Below are 16429 nucleotides of genomic sequence, written 5' to 3'. Positions count from 1 at the left end.
CCGCCAGACCACCACCAGGGTTGTCGCCTCCCCACCACCGGAGCTACCCCCTCATCACCACCAGAGCTGCCGCCTCACCACTACCTTAGATGCCACATCACCACCACCGAGTCTGCCCCCTAACCACTACCAGAGCTGCCCCCTCACCACCACTGGAGCTGCCACCTTACCACAACTAAAGCGCTGCCCCCTCACCACCACTGGAGCTGCCACCTCACCACCACCGGAGCTGTCGCCTCACCGCCTTTGAAGATGTTGCCTCACTACCACCGGACCTGTCCTCTCACCACCAACAGAGCTGCCACAGCACCAATTAATATTGGTCCCCCTTTCTCCTGTACAGCACCATGGAATCAATGGGGCTCTAAAAATAAATAATAACTTTAGTAAACTTTGGACTCAATAGACATGTTGATGTTGATGCGTAAATGTCATGTGTTTCTTGAAAAACTGCATTTTTTTTACACATTTTCCCCCAATTAACTCCACTGTCACCATCTGTGAGTGAATCTTCACACATTTCTTCACATAATATCATGCTTTTCCCGCCGGCTGTGAATGGCCTGTTTATCAGACACACCATGACACTTCCCTGCACTACTCCACAGTGACCGCCAGGGGCAGCAAATCACTATCTGCGAGCGGGCACAGCACGTGATCACCTCCTGCTGAAAACACCGCGCCCTCCCCTGGCCGCGTCCTGACGTCGCTTCCGGTGTTCCCATAGCAACGTAGGACGCAGCGGTTCGTTGTCACTCGTCGTGTGCAGCAGCGGAGGCAGGATGGTGAGTGCGGGTCCCGGGGCCGGGATATGTCACCTCCACACGTCTGCACGAATAGTCACGGGGGGTCATTGTTTGTATTTGCAGTCAGAGGTAGAAGAAACACTGAAGAGGATTCAGTCCCAGAAAGGAGTGATCGGGACCATAGTGGTGAATGCGGAAGGTGAGACCGGATGGCACTGGGGATTTGACTTCTAAATCGATTCTGCTCCAATGGCCGGGATCGGAGCAACCTCTGATCATAGCTGTGACCGCTGCAGGCAATCAGATCACTGAAGAGCTGATCTGGGGCTGCAGGAGCCTGTGCAGCCCCCCAGGGATGTCTGTACACTTCTTAAAGGGGTTGTCCTCTTCTTGCACAAGCTCATCTTAAAGGGGATGTTCACCAATGGGATAAGCTCGTCTTAAAGAGGTTGTCCACTATTTGGCCAAGCTCATCTTAAAAGTGGTTGTCCTCTACTTGGACAAGCTCATCTTAAAGGGGATGTTCACCAATGGGATAATCTCGTCTTAAAGGGGTTGTCCACTACTTGGCCAAGTTCGTCTTAAAGGGATTGTCCTCTGTTTGGACAAGCTCATCTTAAAGGGGTTGTCCTCTACTTGGACAAGCTCCTCTTAAAAGTGGTTGTCCTCTACTTGGACAAGCTCCTCTTAAAAGTGGTTGTCCTCTACTTGGACAAGCTCATCTTAAAAGTGGGTTGTCCTCTACTTGGACAAGCTCATCTTAAAGGGGATGTTCACCAATGGGATAAGCTCGTCTTAAAGAGGTTGTCCACTATTTGGCCAAGCTCATCTTAAAAGTGGTTGTCCTCTACTTGGACAAGCTCATCTTAAAGGGGATGTTCACCAATGGGATAATCTCGTCTTAAAGGGGTTGTCCACTACTTGGCCAAGTTCGTCTTAAAGGGATTGTCCTCTGTTTGGACAAGCTCATCTTAAAGGGGTTGTCCTCTACTTGGACAAGCTCCTCTTAAAAGTGGTTGTCCTCTACTTGGACAAGCTCATCTTAAAAGTGGGTTGTCCTCTACTTGGACAAGCTCATCTTAAAAGTGGGTTGTCCTCTACTTGGACAAGCTCATCTTAAAAGTGGGTTGTCCTCTACTTGGACAAGCTCATCTTAAAGTGGGTTGTCCTCTACTTGGACAAGCTCATCTTAAAGTGGGTTGTCCTCTACTTGGACAAGCTCATCTTAAAGTGGGTTGTCCTTTACTTGGACAAGCTCCTCGTAAAAGTGGTTGTCCTCTACTTGGACAAGCTCCTCTTAAAAGGGGTTGTCCTCTACTTGGACAGTCCCTTCTCATTCACCATATTCACTGCCTATACTCCCTTCCGGTACCGGCGATGTCGCATCTTCGGCTCCTGGGGCCCATAAGACGTTGTTATGACACACAAGTCCCACGACCAATCGGCTTCTCTCTCTCCAACATGGGGAATGATAAGGGGCTGTCATAGTAATGGACAATTCCTTTAAAGGGAATCGGTCATGTGGAAAGATGCTATTATCCTGCAGATAAGGGGTTAATCGGCAGGATAATAGCATTCTGAATCTGCCCGGTACCTGCATATTGAACCCAGCTTGCCAGCAGGAGATGAACTTTAATCCTCCCGGCAGCTTTCCGGTTTCATTCATGGGGGCGGCGCCGGCGCAAGTTCAGTCACCGCTCTGTGTAAGGAGAATGGGGACTGTAACCGTCCCCCCACTGACTGACAGCGGCTCAGCATTAGGGGATGCTGTCAGTCAGGTGTAGTTCCAGCCCCCGTTCTCCTTACACAGAGTGGTGACTGGACCCGTGCTGGCGCCGCCTCCATCACTGAAACCTGAACACTGCCGGGAGGATTAAAGTTAATTTCCTCCTGGCAGTGGGGTTCAATGTGCAGGTGCCGAAAAGGTTCAGAATGCTATTAACCTCATATCTGCGGGATAATAGCATTTTTCCGTGTGACAGGTTCCCTTTAAGGCACCACTCCAGTGTTTTTTATTTCTTTCACCACTGGAGTGGTGCTTTAAATGTAAGTCTGATGCCCCATGTCTTATACTCACTCTCGACCATCTTTATCTTTTTCTAGTGTCGGTCCGGTCGGTCTCCGGTGATTTGTGACCTGCCGGCAGCTCCAGTGTTCATTAAGTTGTGGCAGGTTGAGAATATCCCTTTAAGAGGAGGTTCACGGCAATGCGGAAGTCTGCTTTGTCTTATTTATAGTCTTCAGTGTAAGAGGAGACAAAGGGGTTAAATCCGCCAAATAAGATGTAGGGATGTTGATAGATTAATCACTCTTTTAGGCTATGTGCGCACTGGGAAATGGAATTTTCTTGAGAAAATTCCGCATGTCCTCAAAGATTACCGCACCCGCGGTAAAAAACCGCGGGAAACCGCATCCGAAAACCGCATGCGGTTTGCCGCAGTTTGCTGCGGTTTTACCGCGGTATTGTTCGCGGTATTGCCGCGGTTTTGCCGCGTGCGGTTTGGGATGTGCTTTATTGCATTCAATGCAATAAAGCACATTGAAGAAAAAAAAAAAAAAATACATTTAATATTGATAGTGGATAGAAAGAAGAATAGATAGAGGGATAGATAGACAGACAGACAGACAGACAGAGGGATAGATAGAGGACAGATCGCTGCATTTCCCACAGTCGGCAGTGAGTTCACATTACCGGCCGTGGGAAATGACCGGTAATTACCTCTGCTGTCTGCTGCATTCAGCCTGTGTCTGTGACAGTCGCGGCTGGATGGAAGCAGTGCAGGACGCCGGAGCTGTGGATTACGCCGGAGCTTTGCTTGGGGGGGGTTAATAAAATGGTGAACGAGGCTTGTTGGTTTTATTTAAAATAAAGGATTTTTCTGTGTGTGTGTTTTATTCACTTTACTTACGGGTTGATCATGTCAGCTGTCACATAGACGCTGCCATGATCAAGCCTGGGGTTAATGGCGGTGATCCACCACCATTAACCCCTTGTATTACCTTGCTGCCACTGCTACACGGTGGCAAGAAGAGCCGGGGACACGCCGGTGCTGCCGCATAATGCATGCAACAGTCCCGGGGCAGCTGCGGCTGGTATTCTCGGCTGCCGGAGGGGGAGTGAGGCGGGGGACATTAACCCTGCCCCTCTCCCTCCCCAGCCTGAGAATACCGGGCCGCCGCTGTGTGCTTACCTCGGCTGGAAGGTAAATATGCAGCGGAGCCCACGTTCTTTTTTTTTTTTTTCTATATTTCCGTTTTCTTTCTATGTGTGTTCTATGTGATCTATGTCTGTGATGTCTGTGTGTGTGTGATCTATGTGTCTGTGATCTATGTGTGTGATGTGTTCTGTGTCTGATGTGTGTGTGTTTACTCTCTGCACGGCTTCCTCTTCCTGTAATGACATCACTTCCCTGCAAAACCGCAGACAAGCGATGCAAGTTACCGGAGGTAAACCGCGAAATACTGCAGGGAATAACTCAGGAAAACGCAGTGAACCGCACAGAATTTGCTGCCTGCGTTATTCCCTGCGGGATTTCATGATTAACATTGAGTCAATGGAGTGAAATCCCGCAGCGATGTGCGGAAAAGAAGTGACATGCACTTGTTTTTGCTGCGGGATTCCCGCAGCAAAACATGCAGCTGTCAAATTCCGCCCAGTGCGCACAGGATTTTTTTTCTCCATAGGATTTGCTGGTGATTCACTGCAGAGATGTTATGAACATTTTCTGCAGCGAAACATGCAGCAAATCCGCGGAAAATCCGCGAAAAATCCGGTAAGTGCGCACATAGCCTTATTCCATAGGTCTACGCGTTTCAAGGTACAGAGACCTCTTCATCAGGACCAGAAAATCAACATGTTCCTGAGGAAGAGGTTTCTGTACCTTGAAACGCGTAGACCTATGGAATAAAAGAGTGATTAATCTATCAACATCCCTACATCTTATTTGGCGGATTTAACCCCTTTTTCTCCTCTTACACTGAAGACTTCTGCACGTGGGGCCGCGGCAGCCGCCATTATCCTATGCTATCTATGGCGGTTGTGACCCTTCACAACCATTTTGGGTGAGTGTATTAACCCCTTCAGCCCCGGGGCACTTTCCGTTTTTGCGTTTTTGTTTATTGCTCCCCTTCTTCCGAGAGCCGTAACTTTTTTTATTATTTCGTCAATCTTGCCATATGAGGGCTTGTTTTTTGCGGGACAAGTTGTACTTTTAAATTAAACCATAGGTTTTACCATATGGTGTACTGAAAACAGCAAAAAAAAGTGTGATGGCACAATAGTTTTTGGGATGTTTTATTCACGGTGTTCACTATATGGTAAAACTGATGTGTGGGTGTGATGCCTGAGGTTGGTGCGAGTTTGTAGACACCAAACATGTATAGGTATACTTGTATCTAAGGGGTTAAAAAAAAATCACAAGCTTGTCCAATAAAAGTGGTGCACGTTTTGCGCCATTTTCCGAAACCCGTAGAGTTCTCATTTTTCGGGATCTATGGCTCAGTGACGGCTTATTTTTTGCGTCTCGAGCTGTCGTTTCTAATGGTACAATTTTTGCGCAGATGCTATGTTTTGATCGCCTGTTATTGCATTTTGCGTAAAACTTGCGGCGACCAAAAAACTTAATTTTGGCGTTTGGAATTTTTTTGCTACTACGCCGTTTACCAATCAGATTAATTGATTTTATATTTTGATAGATCGGGCATTTTTGAACGCGGCGATACCAAATATGTGTACGGTATATTTATTTGTTTTTTAACCCTTTAATTTTCAATGGGGTGAAAGGGGGGTGATTTGTACTTTTAGGTTTTGGTTTTTTTTATTTTTTTTATTTTTTTTTATTTTTTTTTTTATTTTACTAGTCCCCCTAGGTGGCTATAGCGATCAGCAATCCGATCGCTCTTATCTATCTGCTGATCACAGCTATACAGCTGTAAACAGCAGATTCAGTCACTTTCTGTTTCTCTCTGCTCGCGGCCGAGGGAAAACGAAAGGGAAACTTCATAGCTGCAGGCGTCATCACATGACCCTGTGCTACAATGGCAACCACCGAAAGTCACGTGATCACGCCTGTAACTTCCGGGGGGGGGGGGGGGGGCGGCGGTAAGTAAAAAAACTTGGCCGCGCGCATATAGATCTTTCTGCCAGACTTTGGCAGCGAGATTTAAGGGGTTAAATGTTGCGAGTGGAAGCGATTCCACTCGCAACATGGAGGCACACATGTCAGCTGTTCAAAACAGCTGATATGTGTGCCGACCGCCGCCGCCTGCCCGCGGCAGGGGGCGGGGCTTAACGGGACACGCTCCATGACGGATAGATCCGTCCATGGTCGTGAAGGGATTAATTTACATTACTAACCTGTTATTTATCGGCTAAAACCCTATTAGCGCTTCTTTCTTCTAGCACTATTGTCTTATTTATAACCATGGCATAAATCACCCCGGAGCAGATCTGTCATTGCTGGTGATACCTTCCTATCATTTTCTTCAGCACTGGTTTTTCTGTGATATCTTCCCTTGTAGGCATCCCCATAAGGACCACCATGGATAACTCCACCACGGTGCAGTACGCCGGCCTCCTCCACCAGCTCTCTATGAAAGCTCGGAGCACAGTGCGGGATATCGACCCCCAGAATGATCTGACGTTCCTCAGGATCCGTTCCAAGAAGCACGAGATAATGGTCGCCCCAGGTACCACACATCATCATGGGTATCATTACTGACCGGCACTTTCTCCTACGGGTGCACCCTCTGCGCCTCCTTTTTAGGATGTATATAGGTCTCACAGAGTTATACTGCTTTTACACATCCATGTACTGATCTTCATATTTTGGGGGCTTTTTTTTTTTTATAACCCCTTCATGACCTTGGACGTACCAGTACATCATAGGTCATCTTCCCTGCCTTTGATGCAGGCTCAAACGCAGGGCCCGCATCTTTCCCTGCACATGATCAGCCATCATGTGCCTCTAACAGCCGTGGGTAGATTTCTGATCCACCGGTGGCTGTTAACCAGTTAAATCCTGCTATCAGTCTCTGACAGCAGGTGCTAACATGTGCCGGCGGGGAGCGTGCCATTTCCCGCTCCCATGGACAGCCCCGTGATGTGATTATGGGGTGCTGATGGGTTCTCATGACCGCCGGGAGTCAGCTGATGACCCCTGTGAATGCAGGCTAAGCACTCATAGATGATTTCTGCTGGACAGAACGGTGCTGTTGCTGATCCTACTCAGTACAGCACAAGATATCGAATGATCACAGAGTCTAGTCTCCTAAGTGGACTATAAAAACAACAAAAAATGAGAAAAAAGTTTTTTAAAAAAAAAAATCGCCCTCCTTTTGCCCATTGAAAATAAAAAAAAAAAATATACACGTATTTGGTATCGCTGCTTTCAGAAATGCCTGATTTATCAAAATATAAAATCAATTAATCTGACTGGTAAAGGGTGTAACGAAAAAAAAAAATTAAAAATGCCAAAATTTTTGGGGTTTTTTTGTTTTTTTTGGGCCACCGCAACAGTGCATTAAGAGGCGATCACAACATCTCCGCTACCCAAAAATTGTATCAGTAGAAACGTCAGCTCAGGACACAAAAAATAAGTCATCACATATCTCCAGATCCCAAAAAATAAAAACTGGTCTCTGAAAATGGAGCCAAAAGTGAATTTATTTATTTATTTTTATTCATTTTTTTTTTTTATTATTTTTTTACAAACTTATGAATTTTTTTATTGATCGCGTAAACAAAAAAGAAAAAAAATATATATAAATTTAGTATTGATGCACTCGTACTGACCTCGGGAATCATACTGCTAGGTCAGTTTCACCGTATAGTGAACAGGTAAATAAGAATTAAAAAAAAAAAAACAGTTGTGAAATTGCCCTTTTTTTTATTTTTTTTTTTTGCAATTTCACCCCACTTTTTTTCTTTTCCTTTTTTTTTCTCCTTTTTTTTTTTTTTGCCCAGTACACTATATGGTAAAATGAATGGTGTCATTCAAAAGTACAACTCATCCCGCAAAAGAAGTCCTCATTTAGCCATACTGACAGAAAAATTAAAAAATGGCTGTGGGATGAAGGAGAGAAAAAACTGTGCATAAAAAACACACACACACCCCCCCCCCACCACCACCACCACCCCAAAAAAAAATCGTAAGGTCATGAAGGGGTTTAACCTTTTTGGTTATGTGATAGATGCTTATGACTGTTTTTACTTTAACGCCTTAATGGGAATCTGTCAGCAGATTTTTGCTCCCACATCTGAGAGCAGCATAACGTAGAGACTGAGACCCTGATTCAATGGATGTGTCACTTACTGAGCTGTTTGTCATTTTGATAAAATCAATGTTTTCTCAGCTGCAGATGTAGCAGTTATACAGAGCTCATGAATATGCTGGCCTGTAATGATAATCTTCTGCTGGTTAATCAGTGATTTTATCAAAACTACACTAAGCAGCCCAGTAAGTGACACATTGCTGGAATCGGGGTCTCTTCCCCTACATTATGCTGCTCTCAGATTAGATGGCAAAAACATGGTGTTAGATTCCCTTTAATGACCTGTGATGTATATTGTCATCACAGGCTCTATAGAGCAGGCTCAGGAGCTGAGCCATACCGACATCTGACTATAATAGCAGCAATCAGAGCTGTCTCTGCTGTTTTAACCATTCAAGTGCTGCTGTCAATCTCTAACAGCAGCATTTAAATGGACTGGTTGTCAGGGGGCTTCTGTACAGACTGCCAGGCAATGCAGCCAGTGGCCCTCTAGAGACCCCTGTTGCTGCCATCTTGGTTCTCCCATTAAGCACATCCCCACCTGGGCTTCATTGGAAAACCTCTGTTACACTAGATAGAGCCAAAAACAAAAAGAGGCCATGCACTTAGGACTAAAGATTAAAAACTATATACAATGTACCCCCCCCTTTTGCGTGCAGTAAAAAGTGATCATAAGGTCATATATACCCCAATATGGTGCCAAAAGTTTCAAATAAAAGTTCAGCATTTTTTTTTTTTTTAAAAAATAAGTTTCTCTGACGCCTCATTGGGGGACACGGGACCATGGGTGTTATGCTGCCTATCCATAAGAGGACACTAAGTAGATGCAAAAAGCATAGCTCCTCCTCTGCAGTATACACCCCCTGGCCGGGCCAGGCAACCCCAGTTTTAGCTTAGTGTCTGTAGGAGGCACATCCTTTCAAGGTTTTGTTATTTTTTGAGGGCGACGGTTTCCCTTAGGGACCGATCTCCCAATACCATCAATGGGCGGGAACGCGGAGTGTTTCCTCCACGTACCCCCTCCTGCGACGCTGGATCCTGGGCTGCCTTTTACTGGACGACGGGTCCCACAGACACCGATTTTCCAGAGCCCAGGGCAGAGGCACACTTCCTCAGCCCCTCTTTGCAGGCTCTGAGTTGATACATTGCACCTGTGTGGCCGGACACAGCAGGCTGACTCTGCTATTTCCACTGCCTGGACTGAGGCAGTGTTAAGGTGAGATCCCCCCTGACTGGTTTCCCAGACAAAGGGAGAAAGACGGTGCAATCAAGGCTCCCGGGACTGCTGAATTTACAGTCTTTTATTCCCACCATAAGTGGAGGAGGGGAAAGTCCCTTGCTGATTGCAGGGAATCTTGCAGAGATAACCTAACGGTGGCAGGGGGAGGGCTCCCAGGGCTCATGAACTCAGTGTTTATTCCCTCTAGCTGCGTGCTGGCTGGAGGAGGGGGGGTCCCTTGCTGATTGCAGGGACTCCTGCAGAGATAATCTACTGGTAGCTGTGTGCTGACTGGAGGGAGGGGGAGAAAAACTGTCACAGAAGCTCCCTTCCCGCCGTTTTTTACTCCCCTGACAGCAGGGGGGCACACTGACTTCTTCTTCTTGGCGCTCTTTTAGCGCTAAGCACCGCCCCCGCGGGCCGCAATAAGCCCCGTTCCCCCAGGAAATCGTGTAAAGATCTCCACAGTGAGGACGCAGGGCCATCGGCTGATTCTGATGAGGTACACCGAAGCAAATACAATCCTTGCTTCCCACTGCTTCACTTGTAGCTATGCATATCATTGCTCCCCCTCCTGGTATACTCCTATTAGGAACATGCAGAACTCTAAGGGTTCTAAGAGTGCTAAGGCTCACATAGTCTATTATTCAGCCTGCACTGCCTGCCACGCTGAGATACCACGTAAACACACCTCTTCTCACTGTGAGTCCTGTGCCCCTATAGCCCCCCAAGACCCCCCCCCCCCCCGCCACCACCGCCGCAAGTGTCAGCCCAGAGCCTAGGGCTCCCAGCCCACCGGAATGGGCACAGTTTCTGTCCCAATCCATGGAAAAACTGTCACAGAACCTGGTGCTGGCTATGCAATGTCATCCTCCACACCCTTCTGGGCCCCTGGACGGAACGCAGCCTGAGGATACCCCTATGGAGGATTCTTCTGAGGTTATCCGGGCCCATGCTTCACCGGTTGCAGGGATCAGAAAAAGAGCACACGGCCGGATGTCTCCAGCACTCTCTCATGGCCCCCATGGCTCTCCCTCGGGAGCACACAGGGCACGCTCTCCCACACGCTCCATGGCTTCTGAAGAGCTGGAGGAGGTAGAATGCTGTTTGTACCAGGATGATTCCTTGGTTTCACCCTCCCCAGATGATCAAACTGCAATAGACTCCCTTATAGCAGCAATCAACCAAACTCTGCATGTGGAGGATCCCCCATCCACTACCACTGACCATATGGTCTCCTTTAAGAGGGCAAGGAAACCCCTAAAGGTTTTCGCTGATCACCCAGAGTTTCAGGATATCCTCACAAAGCAAAGGGAGAAGCCTGACAGGTGCTTCGGTAACCGTAAACTCATAGAGTCCCGGTACCCTTTTGCCTCACCTGCCCCTAAGGGCTGGGTCGAATTCCCCCCCCCCCCCGGTCTCCCGCCTTGCCAAAAAAAAAGCGCTCCTGTCTTTACCTGATGGTTCCTCCATCAAGGACCCGACAGACAGACAGGTGGAGCACCTCGCCCGCTCTGCCTTTGAGGATGCGGGTTCCTCTCTCTCGCCCTCCTTTGCCTCTGTGTGGGTCACAAAGGCGATCTCGGTCTGGGCAGAATCCCTTAACACTTCACTTGAGGAATCCCAGTTCCCTCATACCGTCACAGAGGTAACAGCTCAAATTGCCGCTGCGGTGGAGTACCTCATGCAGGCCTCCATTGATGCTGCTACCTGCGCAGCTTTTGCCGCCTCAAATACCATAGCCATCCGTAGAGCTCTCTGGCTCCGACAATGGCGAGCGGACTCTGCCTCCAAGAAGTCTCTCACGGGCCTTCCCTTTTTTCCAGACTGATTGTTTGGCGAACGTCTGGACAAGCTCATTCTGTGACGCCACGGGAGGAAAAAGTACCTCCCTTCCCCAGCTGAAGCCCAGGACGACCTTCACCAGACGTTCACAGTCCTCGTTCCACTCCTTACGGAACTCATTTGGTTGGTCGACATCCTGTGCTGTCCCCGCCACTAGCCGCGGACTACGCAGGGACCGACCTTCTCAGCTCTCCCCGAAACCCACTTCGTCATGGCAGCCTAGACCGAAACAGTCCAGGACTAGGGAGACTCGTCCACGACGTTTCCCCCCCCCTCATGACTCCTTCGACACCAGGAAGACACACTCATTGTAGGAGGTCGACTGCGGCTCTTTCAACACATCTGGGCTGCCGCCTCAGAGGACAAATGGGTGCGAGACCTTGTGTCTTCCAGTTACCACATAGAATTTCGGACCCGACCCCCGAGTCGGTTCCTTCAAACCCCCCAAAGACTCGAAAACGACGCGAGGCCTTTTTCTCAGCAATCCACTAGCTCCTAACAGAGTGATAATACCCGTCCCGGACGACGAGAAGTTCAGGGGTTTTTATTCCAACCTCTTTGTGGTCCCCAAAAAGGATGGGTCAGTTCGACCCATCCTGGACCTCAAACACCTGAACAAACATGTGCACGTACGGAGATTCAGAATGGAGTCCCTAAGGTCCATTATTGCATCCATGGTCGAAGGGGAATTCCTCGCCTCCATAGATTTCAAGGACGCGTACCTGCACATACCCATCGCCCCAGATCACCAAAAGTTCCTCCGCTTCGCAGTTCAGGACTCCCATTTTCAATTCGCAGCCCTACCCTTCAGCCTTGCCACTGCACTAAGGGTCTTCACCAAAGTCATGGCGGCCACCATGAGCGTCCTTCACGCCAGGGGAGTAGTCGTTCTCCCTTACTTGGACGACCTCCTCATCAAGGCCCCCTCCTTCCGCGACTGCTCAACCAGCGTACAGATCACCATGGACACCCTATCCCGCTTAGGGTGGCTACTGAATCTAGACAAATCATCCCCGGTCCCAGCACGATCCATCACCTTCCTGGGCATGTTCCTGGACACCAGTCGGGGCTTGATCTATCTCCCTCAGGACAAGGCGATCGCTCTTCGACAAGAGGTACGCTGCCTTCTACGTCCTCCGTCTCGCTCCATTCGATTCAGCATGAAGGTGCTCGGCAGGATGGTGGCGGCTATGGAGGCAGTACCTTTTGCTCAACTGCACCTCCGCCCACTGCAGCTAGCCCTTCTAGCTGCCTGGGACAAGAGCCCCCTTCTCCCTGGACAAACATCTTCACCTGACGCCTTCAGTCAGGTATGCACTCCGCTGGTGGCTTCAGTCCTCATCTCTATCGAAGGGGAGATCTTTTCTCCCAGTGAACTGGCTGGTTCTGACCACGAACGCCAGCCTCCTAGGCTGGGGAGCAGTGTACCGGCACCACACTGCTCAAGGACGTTGGACTCCCTAGGAGTCTTCCCTACCCATAAACATCCTGGAAATCCGCGCGATCTTCCTCGCGCTCAGGGCGTTCTGCCCTCTGCTAGCGGGTCGTCCGATTCGAGTCCAATCTGACAATGCGACAGCTGTAGCCTATATCAATCGGCAGGGGGGCACCCGCAGCAAAGCGGCTTATCTCGAGGTCCACAAGATCCTCAGCTTGGCCGAATCGATGGGGTCAGTGATATCAGCGGTACACATACCAGGGGTAGGGAACTGGGCAGCAGACTTTCTAAGTCGCCAAGGCCTGGCCGCCGGAGAATGGTCTCTCCACCCAGAAGTGTTTCTACACATCTGCACTCGCTGGGGCACACCAGATGTGGATCTAATGGCCTCAAGGTTGAACACAAAGGTACCCGCGTTCATAGCCAGGTCACGCGACCCGCAGTCCATCGGCGCGGATGCTCTAGTCTGCTTCTGGCACAACTTCCGCCTGCCTTACATATTTCCACCTCTACCCCTGCTGCCGCGGGTAATCAGGAAGATTAAGGCAGAGGGAGTCCCGGTGATACTGATAGCAGCGGACTGGCCCAGGTGCGCCCGGTACGCCGAATTAGGACAAATGCTCGCAGACGTACCGTGGCGCCTTCCAGACTTGCTGACCCAAGGGCCCATTTCCCATCAGAACTCCAGAGCCCTGAAGCTGACGGCATGGCCATTGAGACCTGGGTATTAACAAGAGCGGGATTCTCCCCCGTGGTTATCTCCACCATGATCAGCGCCCGAAAGCCTGCTTCATCCCGCATTTACCACCGTACGTGGAAAATCTTCTTTTCATGGTGCAGGGAAACTAACGTCCAGCCTATGCCTCTGGCCATCCCCAAAATTCTCGACTTTCTGCAGTCTGGCTTGCAAGCGGGGTTGGCTCTCAGTTCCCTTTAAAGGGCAGGTCTCAGCACTCCCAATCTTCTACCAATGCCGCCTGGCTCAAAAACCGCAAGTGAAGACCTTCCTCCAGGGCATTTCCCATCTAGTTCCCCCGTACAAACGGCCGCTGGACCCATGGGACCTCAATCTCGTTCTGGACGGTCTCCAGAGGTCCCCCTTTGAACCTCTCAAGGAATCCTCCCTTGCTCTTCTGTCCTGGAAGGTAACATTCCTGGTGGCAATTACGTCCATCAGACGGGTTTCGGAGCTGGCAGCACTCTCTTGCCGTGAGCCTTTTCTGATCTTTCACCAGGACAAGGTGGTTCTGCGCCCCCTTCCGGATTTTCTTCCAAAGGTTCCTACCCAGTTTCATTGGAACGAGGACATTGTTCTGCCTTACTTTTTTTCCACACCCAGTTCATAGGGTGGGAAGGTCTCTGCATTCGTTAGACCTCGTCAGAGCTCTCAGATATTACATATCCAGGACAGCCCCCTTTAGGAAAACGGACTCTTTGTTCGTCATTCCTGAGGGGCCTAAGAAGGGACAGGCAGCTTCAAAGGCAACGCTGGCTCGCTGGATTCGCTCTGCGATCCAGGAAGTCTACCGCTTGCAACTCAAGCCCATTCCTAGTGGGCTGCGGGCTCATTCCACGCGAGCAGTTGGTGCTTTGTGGGCCTTTCGGCATCAGGCTTCAGTGGAACAGGTGTGTAAGGCCGCGACCTGGTCTAGCCTACATACTTTTTCAAAGCATTACAGAGTCCATACCCAGGTTTCAGCTGAGGCAAATCTGGGTAGGAAAATTCTGCAAACTGCAGTAGAGCACCTCTCTCAGTAGGCGCTCCAGGCTGTCTGACACTGTTTCCTAGTCCTTGGGTTGTGTTGTCTTGTTTTTTTACTTTTCCCACCCATGGACTGCTTTAGGACGTCCCATGGTCCTGTGTCCCCCAATGAGGCGTCAGAGAAAAATGGATTTTTGTTTACTCACCGCAAAATCGTTTTCTCTTAGCCATCATTGGGGGACACAGCACCCACCCTGTTGCCCTGTTGGGCCTTGGTTCTCTCAGTACCTTATTTGGTTATGACTCTTTTTTTTTTTTTTTTTTTTTTTTTTTCCCTCCTACTGCTTGTGTACTAAAACGGAGGTTGCCTGGCCCAGCCAGGGGGTGTATGCTGCAGAGGAGGAGCTAATGCTTTTTGCATCTACTTAGTGTCCTCCTATGGATAGGCAGCATAACACCCATGGTCCTGTGTCCCCCAATGATGGCTAAGAGAAAACGATTTTACGGTGAGTACACAAAAATCCGTTTTCTAGTTTTGCTGCAGTCATACTGACCTGGAGAAAATTTAATGCAGAGAAACACCCAAAAATACAATGGTGGAATTGCCTTTATTGTGATGTTGTGGGGTTGTTTTTTTTTCTTGTGGAGTTTTTTGTTTTGTTTTTTTCTCTAATTTTTAGTACATTATATGGTAAAATAAAAGGTGCCATTCAAAACTGAAATTCATCTCACAAATAAACAAGTCCTCATGGTGATATGGATAGAAATATATATTATAAAAAGAAGTCTCCAATGACTCTTGGAAGAAGGGTAGGGAAAAAAATATAAGCCCAATTCCCCCCCCAAAAATGCCCTCTCCTTTAAAGACTTTTATTCTGTACTAATGTCCCCCATCCTGGTACATATGCCACTATTATTTTTTATTTATTATTTATTTTTTTCTATATATAGCACATATAAAAAATAAACGATTGCACTCACTGTCTCTCCACTTTCCCCAGCTCGCGGCATCTTCTCATGCCGGCAACTGACTTTGGCTTGTAAGCAATGGGCAGCGCATGACGTCACTGCTATGCGCCCCAAGTCTGATGCACTCCATCACCTCCTGGCCTCTGATTGGCCGGCAGCTTATATTGCAGTGCAGGGACCCGGCGGGTCTTTGTGCAGCAATACATTTCAGCACAATGTGTTTCTGAGGACAAAATGAATGGAGCTTCATACGCACTGCTGATTTCTTATAACAGGGATAAAACTGTCCCATTCTGCCAATCTGTACAGATCCCAGTGGTCGGACCCCCACCGATCAAGAAATTATCATTATAATGTAATTTCAGCACCTTTTAATATTTTGCCTGTGATTTTCTTCCAGATAAAGACTATTTACTGATCGTAATCCAGAATCCATCAGACTGACCGGACGGCATCGGTGATCTATTAGCCGTATACTCCAGAACATGTTTCATTTAGGGTTCTGTATTTATGAAGCTGCAACCTCACAGGAAGAATAAAAAATGGTTAAATTCACCCAGATTATATTCTGCCTCCATCCGCCTGGGTGTACAGGGGGCAGCAGATGTAGGAGAGCATGCGGTGACTATATCATTCTGATGAGCCTATGTTATAGCTTAGGTGATTCTGAATATATTAGACCGTCGGGAAGCGCTATCCTAAATCTGCTCGTGTCCCTTAAATCCTGTAGAGAATTTCGGTTTATCCCAATCGTTTTCTATGTGCCAGGTTTTTTTTGTTTTTTTGTTTGTTTTTTTCCTTAATATATATATTAGTATATGGTCCCTTTTTAAAATATTAATACTATTGGCATTGATCAGAAGAAACATCATCCTGGATAATCTTGCTAATATTATGATGTGAGGACAGTGTTATCTGGTTTATTGGACTTGTAATAAAGTATTATTTGCAGTGTTTTGATACCCTCCTTTTATTTCTTTCATGGTTCTTAGAATGATCTCTACATTGTAATTTATCTCCAGGTAATTATAACTAATTGCTCTATATCCCACAAACGCCAACTTGGTGTGTATGCATCTAACCTGATTTACTGCTATTAAACTATTGTCACAACACGGACTGGTGAAAGTTCGGAGAGAGGCCAAACACACAAATTAACAAGGTTAATACCACGACAAACAAGGGGTACACCAGGGACACTTTAACAACGGTGGGCCGTAGCACTAGTGAGTGGAAAG

The 16429-nt window shown here is 48.1% G+C and overlaps 1 protein-coding gene across 1 annotated transcript; it reads left to right on the top strand.

Moving 5' to 3' along the window:
* Positions 1 to 695: 695 nt before the first annotated feature.
* On the top strand, positions 696 to 16147 carry DYNLRB2 (dynein light chain roadblock-type 2). Its single transcript, XM_075326917.1, has 4 exons — positions 696 to 785; positions 870 to 945; positions 6267 to 6434; positions 15592 to 16147. The coding sequence occupies exons 1-4, from the start codon at positions 783 to 785 to the stop codon at positions 15633 to 15635; spliced, it is 291 nt and encodes a 96-aa protein (XP_075183032.1). The 5' UTR covers positions 696 to 782; the 3' UTR covers positions 15636 to 16147.
* Positions 16148 to 16429: the final 282 nt, after the last annotated feature.

Source organism: Anomaloglossus baeobatrachus, chromosome 10, assembly GCF_048569485.1.
Source record: "Anomaloglossus baeobatrachus isolate aAnoBae1 chromosome 10, aAnoBae1.hap1, whole genome shotgun sequence".
Taxonomy (NCBI): Eukaryota; Metazoa; Chordata; class Amphibia; order Anura; family Aromobatidae; genus Anomaloglossus; species Anomaloglossus baeobatrachus.
Note: the sequence above shows the minus strand (reverse complement) of the source record. Positions and strands in the feature narration are given on the sequence as shown.